Here is a 9,861-nt window from a genome sequence, read left to right as displayed (position 1 = left end):
TCATTGGTGTTGATTAAACCAGTCAACAGTCAAAAGTATCACTTCCACAAAGATAGCTACCATGTATCTACTATATGTTGTGTCTATTGGATATCGAAATAAACAAGGAACAATTATATCTGGTGCTAAGAACATGTGTCTTTACATTCCATCAGCAGGAGTCACCTCAATGTAGAGAATCATTTGAGGAGTTGTTTAAACAAATTACAATTAGGCTCCTTCCCAGCACTCTGCCCCCCCCCGCCCCACCTCCGAAACGCTAATGATGTTGCTGTACTTCAACAGTTGATTACCCAGGGAAATAATCTTGTCAGCTATTAATTAATTGAATCACTGATTGTAAGAGAGAATAAAAATCCCCAAACTCCAGCTAGGGAGGTTAAATCAGGTCTGAAACCCGACTGAGCACATCTGGTTGAGTACGATCTCAAAAAAGACAAGAAACAAGAATGTAAGTACAGTTGAAATTCCTTGATATCAAAGCTTGGTGCCCTAATCCTAACCCTAACTCTAACCCTAGATGTACCTTTTCCAATGGCAACTTCAAAACCACCTTGTTTTCTGAAAGTATTAGCTATTTGAATAGACCAAAATGTTCAGTATGCTACCAACCATTCATTATGTATGTATTTTACTGAAGTACATTATTGTGCCATGAATTACATGTTGTTGACATACAGTGAATTTCATTTCAACCTGTCAGCCTTAGAAAAGTTTGTCCATTTTTAATGCTATCTAAGCCGTTCACAGTACAATCCCATGCAATTCCTAGGGGTATTTGTGAGAGAAAGGAATGATGTTTAGAGAAAATGATACAAGGCATTTAGTACCAGGACTAACTTTATATACATATTAATATGGCAGTTAAAGCCCCCATGCAGTCTTTAACATTTTATTTTTATATCATCACTGTATGTATGATAAATCACTGTGTTTGTTAATTTAATGAAAATAACTCCAAATATATTTTTTATCATTTACTTCCCTGAGCCTCCTTTGCCATTGAAATGCTCAGTCTGATCATGCAGGCTTATCAATACACATTTAAAATAGATTTACATACACAGCCCTGAGTGGCGGATAGGATCGCCTAGACCAGGGATACTCAACTCTTACCCTACGAGGTCCAGAGCCTGCTGGTATTCTGTTCTACCTGATAATTAATTGCAAATACCTGGTGTCCCAGGTCTAAATCAGTCCCTGATTGGAGGGGAACAATTAAAAAACGCAGTGGCAATGGCTTCGAGGTCCAGAGTTCAGTTTGAGGGGTCTAGACTCTAGAACATGTGTCAAACTCATTCGATGGAGGGCCGAGTGTCTGCAGATTTTCACTCCTCCCTTGTACTTGATAGATGAATGAAGGTCACTAATTAGTAAAGACCTCCCCTCACCTGGTTGTCTAGGTCTTAATTAAGAGGGAAAAAACTAAAACCTGCAGATTCTAGAGCCTCCATGGAATGAGTTTGACACCCCTGCACTAGGGCCTACCCCACTTACCCCATCAAAGTAGGAGGATACATATGCAAATAAAAGATGAATAATAATCAGATCAGATTGTCATAATCTGGGCCAAAAACTCTGAAATTCCAGGCATTTTTTCCCAAACAGCACTTACACAAAAAGGGCATTACCATAATTTTCACAATTTCAGACTGTTATTTCGACCTCATTAAAAATCACATTTTTAACTGAACTGCCACTTTAATATGGTCAGTATGTCTTTGATGATCGACTATATACTTCAGCTCAATCAGAAATATGAGTTACAAGTCTTTCACTGATGTTTAACAGGTTATGTTCTCTACCATTTTTTGAACAGAGAAAGGTGGATACAACCATTCCCTGCTGGGGATTAACACTGGGATCAACTCTCTGGGACGGGGGGAATGGAACAGCTGTGCTCTGTGGCTTGTTGTTAAGGGGCCCTGGACTTACCCAGGTCTGTACACTGCAGCTTGGAAGTTGTAATTCTGTCCTGTTGAGCATTTGCTCAAAGAGAACTTAACTCTTCACTACCCTCCACATCTCTGAGACACACGTATCAAACCGTTTCAGGTGCTCCACTTTTCCTTTTACTGCCATAAGAATGGGAGATTATGATGACGTTACTGCCTTCCTGGGTCAGAAAGGACCTTATTTCTATAGGACTTTCTTTCTTCTGAATACAATTTTCATCTCCACTGGATTCTTTGGGCTGTTCATTGTATTTGTTGGAGCAACTCCCCCGCACCACTGTTTTATCCCGGACTCGGGCAACCTGAGCGAGGCATGGAGGAAGGCCATCATTCCCATAGAGGTGGTAAATGGACAGGAGGAGGAGAGCAAGTGCAGCAGATACAGGCTGGATGTGGTCAGAAACCTGTCTGCTCTGGGCTACATCCCCGGCCTGGACGTCAACCTCACTGGGGTGGAGCAGGAGTGCTGTGTGGATGGATGGAGCTACAGCAAAGATATATACCAGTCCACCATAGTCACTGAGGTGAGTGTATGTTGTCCAGGGCAGTCATGTGTCGCAAACATTTGGCCATGCAGTAGTGAATTGGTAGTACTACACAGAGTATGAAGTAGTGAATTGGTAGTACTACATAGAGTATGTTTCTTGCTTAGATAATTACCAGAATCATGAGTATCTAATCAAACATGCATGCCACTGATATTTGATTTGGAATTACAGTATTGGGTATTGTTGAGTGATCAACGTCACTGGGGAGGTGTTAACGGCTTTGGTAATTGTCTGAAACTTCCATTGGCATCAGTGAAAATGTGCAACGTCCCCAGCTCCTGTCCTTCTCTTACACTTTTGGGGCAAATTAAATGTTGTTTTTCAGCATGGGTTTGTTACTGGAGCCTTCTGCTGCCACGGGTCCTGTCACTTCAGGAATAATGGGTTTGTTTTCCTGCAGTGGGACCTTGTATGTGACAATGAGTGGAAAACTCCTTTTGCCTCGTCAACTCTTTTTGTGGGTTTCCTGATTGGATCCCTGTTGTCTGGCCAGCTTTCTGACAGGTACTGTTTCTCCCTGCAATCACTATGTTCCATCCTCTACCTGTAGATTGCATCTGGAAAGTCATACATTATCTGTCAACTCTGCCGACTAAACTGCTGTCCTATGATTGTAGCGCTCTCTGCTGTCAAATTATAGACTTGTCTTACATCGACAACCCTATTCAGTCAAAACTGGTAACCTGATCATTAGTAACTGGTAACCGGATTGATTATATTTAAATTGTTTTTCTCTATGAAATGTTTGTTTCATTTAATATTATTTTATTTTCCATTTAGGTTTGGGAGGAAGAAAGTTATTTTCGGCTCTCTTGTTGCCCAATTGGTCTCTGTGCTCATTCAGGCCTTCTCTCCATCATGGGAGGTTTTCTGCATTATGTTCACGTTTGTTGGTGCCTCTCAGATATCCCTCTATATCAGTGCATTTGTACTGGGTAAGCATGGACATGAACTCATTTTATACAAACATAAACTGTTATATTCATTGAATAACTTGTAGCAATATAACGGTGACCACGATCATAAATACAGACCACAGTCAACTTGAATTAGCTGCCCGTAAAGTAAATGCCATCAAACCCAGGTTTCATTTGAAAGTTATGTTAGGCATTGCTTCCGTCACTAAAGGTGTTTCTTTTGAACAGCATGCCTACAGAATGGCTGGTAGTGAATGAATCAGTAGACATTATAAACCTCAGTGAAATGAGCTTGATATTTGATTATTCGTTGGACTTTTGTGTCAAGTAATATTCATATAACAAATGACAGCATGTAGAAATCTCAGATTACATATACCGTATTTGGAGTAAAACCATATGTGACTTTCAATGTCCTGTTCATTTGTTTATTAGCCTATTTATTTTTGTGGAGTAGCAGGACTACTCTAACAAGGCTAAATATCTGATTAAGGTTTAAAAATGGAACAATAGAGTAGAGAGTGGACGTCCTTGTTGTACCCCTTGACAAATCAAATATTGCTTACACTAGGACCTCATCTATGACTATTTACTTTTAAAAGAGGCCAAAGATGGGATCATTTTTGGTTCAATTGTTTTTGCTCAATCATAGACTAAACTTGATCCCAGCAGACATTTAAAAAACATCTAAATAATAATTGAATATGAATTCTCTTCAACAGGAACAGAGGTGTTGAGTAAGTCCATGCGTGAAGTTTTCACTACTCTGGGGGCTTTTCTGCACTACTGTATCGGCTACATGACACTGCCCTGGATCGCTTACGCAATGAGGGAATGGAGAACACTTCTCATAATCCTGTCCAGTGTGCCCGTAGTGTATATCCCATTGTGGTGGTATGTTCTCAGTAAAAATCGTATGTTTTAATCTTCTGTATGTCTAAAGAAGTATTTATACAACTTAACCAAAACTATAATGCCATAAAAATACAAGCACTGTTACTCACCTCACTATAAACACTGTCTATGTCAGGTTCATCCCAGAGTCTCCACGTTGGTTATACTCTCAGGGAAGAGTAGAGGAGGCTGAGGCCATACTGAGAGACGCTGCCAAGAGAAACAGAGTCACAGCACCAGAGGTCATCTTTAAAGACACTGAGGTCAGTTTCACCATTTGTGTTTGTGAAATAAATATAGTTCAGTAATTCAGCTTATAAGAAAAAAACAACATGGCCTAAAGAGCATCTCTGTAGCCCATTTATACCTGGCGCTAACATGCATCCTTTGCCCCGATCTGATTGTGTCAACATTTTTAGACAGGTGTAGACAATCAAAGGACATATTGTGATCTGATTGTGATTAGATCTTCCTGACCACCTCCGGAGGTAGTCGGGGACACATTGTGTCTAGATCTTACAAGTGTAGACAGATCTGGTCACTGAAACCATTTATCGATATATCGATAATCATCCATATAGCCGCCCTCTAAAGTCATTGACAGGTGGCACCATTGACTTATGGCATCAATGTGTTAAAAATAAATATTATTTTATTATATTAAGAATACCTGTCAAATAACTTGCATACAGTAAGGGACCAGGAAATCTGTTCACAATGCAGACATAGTGGATGGATAAGAGACACATTTTAATACCATGTGTAGATGCATGTCTGAAAATATGGGCACAATCAGAATGTGGACAAGATCAGGGCACATATTAGAACCAGGTATAAACAAGGCTCATTACTGTACTTAATGGATGTTTATTTCATCATTTCAACAGTTGGACGTGGCATCGGCACGGAAAAACAAATATAGCATGATTGACGTTCTGAGAACCAGCAACATCAGATGTGTTACATTGATGTCTTTGTTTTTATGGTGAGTGTCTACTCTATCAGAAATAATAATAATAATAATAACAATAGATTGGATTTATATCATATTAGGTTATAGCATAATGTTTAGGTTTGAAGCACTTTGACACACACACACACACACACACACACACACACACACACACACTGTAATACAGACAATAATGTGTAATGAATAAACTGGTGTTTAGTGGTGTTTACTTGATCGTTTTGAGTTTCATTCAAGCCATCTGTGTTGTGTCTTTTCAGGATGGCAGTAAACATTGGATATTATGGACTCTCGCTAAACACATCCAATCTGAGTGGAGATCCTTATCTAAATTGTTTCTTATCAGCTCTTACTGAAGTCCCAGCATATGTATTTTCTACAGTGCTCCTCAGGAACTGTCAGAGAAGACCCCTACTGTCAGCTTTCCTCTTAATAGGAGGAGGAATGCTTTTCCTGATCCAACTCATCCCTGAGAGTAAGACTTTGAATTTTGATTGTTTAAAATTGTATAATATTATATAAGATCAACTCGCTATACGATAAGAGATAATCAAAATAACGTAGTGTCTGGTAATCAAGTTAGATATGTTTTTCAACATATATAGTCATTCATTAATTGTAATAATTGTAAATCAACAAACGAAAATGTGACCAGTTAAAGTTTGCTAGCAGAACTATGGCACCTTTTTTAATAGAGGTGAGGTCCTGTGATGCAAAACAATATTACTAATAAGCATACAGGTTCAATACTTCCTGTGTGAAGCATGGAAATGAGAAAACAGAGATTGCAATGTACAGCTTGTTTTATTGATTTATTTAATAGCTTCACATAGCCTAAATTATTCAATCAATATTCAAGGTTGAAAATGGAGAGCTCCATACACAAGAGTTAACAACATCTTCAGTGTCAGCGCTCCTACAGCACTCCTAGGTCCTGCAGTGATCCCTCACAACAAGTTACAATGCAATATTAACAATTCTATCAACAAGTTCACAAACAGAAGTATAAAAGTTAAGAAGGGCATGCCCAGGGAGAAGGAGAGCGGATCTTGGTGAAATGGGCACGCTTGAGCAACTTATGATTCGCTACCAGAACTGCTACTACTGGAATTTGAACTGCATGCACATTCCCCCCTCCCGTCTTCCCAGGGCACGCCAACCTCACACAGAGAATGGGAAAGATCTGCCGAGCACTGGGTGCATATGTAGGTCAACCCCACTCTGAAAAAAGCTTGTATGCTCACATGTATCTCAATGTCTTTCTCTATCCTGTAGATCTGCAAGGTGTTGCTATAGCTGTGGAGATGGTTGGGAAGTTTGCCTTCACAATGTCATTCACCGTGGTCTACATCTACACCGCAGAGATCTACCCCACTGTTGTCAGGAGTGCTGGCGTCGGGATCTGTTCTTCAGCTGCTCGGATCGGGACTATTGCGGCCCCATACGTCATCTACCTAGGTACAATCACAGACAAACTATTGAGTGTTTATACAGTGCATTTGGAAAGTATTCAGACCCCTTGACCTTTTCTACATTTTGTTACGTTACAGCCTTATTCTAAAATGGATTAAATTAATGTTTTTCCTCATCAATCTACACACAATACCCCATAATGACAAAGCAAAAAAAAGTATTTAGCAAATGTATTAAAAGTAGAAAAAACAGAAATACCTTTTTTACATAAGTTGTCAGACCCTTTGCTATGAAACTCAAAATTGAGCTCAGGTGCATCCTGTTTCCATTGATCGTCCTTAAGATGTTTCTACAACTTGATTGGAGTCCACCTGTGGTAAATTCAATTGATTGGACATAATTTGGAAAGGCACACACCTGTCTATATACGGTCCCACAGTTGACAGTGCATGTCAGAGCAAAAACCAAGCCATGAGGTCAAAGGAATTATCCGTAGAGCTCCGAGACAGGATTGTGTCGGAGCACAGATCTGGGGAAGAGTACCAAAACATTTCTGCAGCACTGAAGTTCCCCAAGAACACTGTGGTCTCCATCATTCTTAAATGGAAGAAGTTTGGAACCACCAAGACTCTTACTAGTGTTGGCCACCCGGGCAAACTGAGCAATCGGGTGAGAAGGGCCTTGGTCAAGGACGTGACCAAGAACCCGATGATCACTCTGACAGAGCTCCAGAGTTCCTCTGTGGAGATGGGAGAACTTTCCAGAAGGACAACCATCTCTGCAGCACTCTACCAATCAGGTCTTTATGGTAGAGTGGCCAGATGGAAGCCACTTCTCAGTAAAAGGCCCACTTGGAGTTTGTCAAAAGGCACCTAAAGGTGCTCTCAGACCTTGACAAACAAGATTCTCTGGTCTGACGAAACCAAGATTGAACTCTTTTGCCTGAATGCCAAGTGTCGTGTCTGGAGGAAACCTGGCACCATCCCTACGGTGGAGCATGGGAGGCAGCATCATCCTGCGGGGGATGTTTTTCAGTGGCAGGGACTGGGAGACTATTCAGGATCAAGGGAAAGATGAACGAAGCAAAGTACAGAGAGATCCTTGATGAAAACCTGCTCCAGAGCACTCAGGACCTCAGACTGGGGCCAAAATGTACCTTCCAACAGGACAACGACCCTAAGCACACAGCCAAGACAATGCAGGAGTGACTTCAGGACAAGTCTCTGAATGTCCTTGAGTGGCCCAGCCAGAGCCCAGACTTGAACCGGACGGAACATCTCTGGAGAGACCTGAAAATAGCTGTGCAGAGCTTGAGAGGATCTGCAAAGAAGAATGGGAGAAACACACCAAATACAGGTGTGCCAAGCATGTAGCATCATACCCAAGAAGACTCGAGGCTGTAATCGCTGCCAAATGTTCTTCAACAAAGTACTGAGTAAGGGGTCTGAATATTCTTTTTTTTAACCAAATTTGCTAAAATGTCTAAAAAAACAATTTAGGCTTTGTCGTTATGGGGTATTATGTGAAGATTGATAAGAAAAAACATATTTAATACATTTTAAAATAAGGCTGTAATGTAAGAAAATGTGAAAAAGTCAAAGGGTCTGAATACTCTCTAAATGCACTGTATACATAATTGGATACTTACAGAATACAAACCCCATTACATTTTCATTGCACGTCATCCATGCATTCATTGTACCCAAAATCATGTTTTACAATGAATGTATTTCACAAAAAATATTTTCATCAGTTAAGGTCTCTCTGTCTTCAAGGACAATGTTCTTTTGGTGTTCACAGGGAGCATTAACAAGTACCTCCCCTACATTATAATGGGAAGTATGACTGTCACCTCGTCCGCTGTGAACCTCTTCCTGCCAGAGACATTCCGCAAAGAGCTACCAGAGACAGTGGAGCAGATGCAGCAATGCAAAGGGTATGCCCTACTCTGAAATACAGCATTGGAATGTTCAGTTCAATGAAGTGTATGTTATTATAATAACAAATATGAATTTTAAATCCAACTTTAATATCTTCACAGGTTGTGCAGAAAAGAGCCACGGAATGCCAATATCCTGAAGAAAGGAGGAGATACCCCAACAATATTAAATGAGTTCAAATTCTGATCAGAAACCCTGGATTGCCCAGTCAACTCTCCTTAATATGACTCAACAAATCTCTGCAAAGCAGGATACGCTCTATGATAATGTAGACGTAATGTGTGGGGCACCAGATGCTGCAATGCAGGACTGTACCACAGTACAAGCTACCTATTCTGAGGTGACATGGTTATGGAAATGCTTGTACTGTGTAAGTGTGAGGATTCCTGATGGAACAGGGGTTCCATTTTCTGTCAGCAAATAGCAATGTATAACTGCAAAAATACTGTATTACCCACAACGGTTGCAGCGAGATTCTTCTCCAAACGTATTTTTTTATGATGCCCATGGTAAAGCTGAGAATATTGACTTGGATGTAAAGTAAACAATGTAACAATGTGTTGCACGTGATGCAAGAGAGAGCTGAAGTATTCTAAATTAGTTTTGATTAGGGCCATCCGGCCTATTTATATTCTTACCTTTACTTTGAGTAACCTTTTGCACTGGAAAAGGCTGTTCAGAAAATAATTTGTTAGACTTGCTTGTTTTGTTGCTCTGAGTTAGACTGCTGTACAGAATATGGTAAAGTGTTAGTAGTGTAGAGGGTTAGACATTTTTGTTTGAAATAATGTGTGTTTTTTATGTATTGTTTTCCTGTGGCACATGGCCAATAAGTATTTCTATTAGCATTGCTGGTGAACTAATAATGAGGTATCTTTCTCATTCTAGTGGTGAGTCTTGCAAAAAATCCCTGAAAGTGAATATTTTAATAAACGTTTATTATTGTCAGTTATTGTGATGTGAAGTTTATGCACCATCAAAATTGTGAACAGACTCATTCATTGAATAAGACTGCAAACTACTACTACGCAGGGCAAACCCATGTTGGTGATTTCTAATATATCATAAAAATACATCAATCACAGCATGCTTATGGACTCATTCAACAAGTTTTTACCTGGTTAAATACAATACCATTGGAAATGTATGTTTAAAGTTAAATGTACAGTACTAGTTAAAAGTTTGGACACAACACTCATTCCAGGGTTATTTTTCATTTGGACT

The 9,861-nt window shown here is 39.9% G+C and overlaps 1 protein-coding gene across 1 annotated transcript; it reads left to right on the top strand.

Annotated features, from left to right (window-relative positions):
- Window positions 1-249: 249 nt before the first annotated feature.
- On the top strand, window positions 250-9,585 carry slc22a5 (solute carrier family 22 member 5). The gene is made up of 11 exons (XM_014198014.2): window positions 250-451; window positions 1,820-2,479; window positions 2,904-3,007; window positions 3,284-3,438; window positions 4,143-4,314; window positions 4,451-4,577; window positions 5,202-5,299; window positions 5,545-5,759; window positions 6,560-6,742; window positions 8,498-8,633; window positions 8,739-9,585. The coding sequence occupies exons 2-11, from the start codon at window positions 2,087-2,089 to the stop codon at window positions 8,821-8,823; spliced, it is 1,668 nt and encodes a 555-aa protein (XP_014053489.1). The 5' UTR covers window positions 250-451; window positions 1,820-2,086; the 3' UTR covers window positions 8,824-9,585.
- Window positions 9,586-9,861: the final 276 nt, after the last annotated feature.

This window comes from Salmo salar, chromosome ssa04 (assembly GCF_905237065.1).
Source record: "Salmo salar chromosome ssa04, Ssal_v3.1, whole genome shotgun sequence".
Taxonomy (NCBI): Eukaryota; Metazoa; Chordata; class Actinopteri; order Salmoniformes; family Salmonidae; genus Salmo; species Salmo salar.
The sequence above is the reverse complement of the archived record's forward strand: the minus strand, read 5'-3'. Positions and strand labels throughout refer to the sequence as shown.

Coding starts and splice junctions, on each gene's coding strand:
- slc22a5 (XM_014198014.2), top strand. CDS start 2,087: ATGGGAGATTATGATGACGTTACTGCCTTCCTGGGTCAGAAAGGACCT. Junction 4,578..5,201: donor TCATCTTTAAAGACACTGAG/GTCAGTTTCACC, acceptor TCATTTCAACAG/TTGGACGTGGCATCGGCACG. Junction 5,760..6,559: donor GATCCAACTCATCCCTGAGA/GTAAGACTTTGA, acceptor TCTATCCTGTAG/ATCTGCAAGGTGTTGCTATA.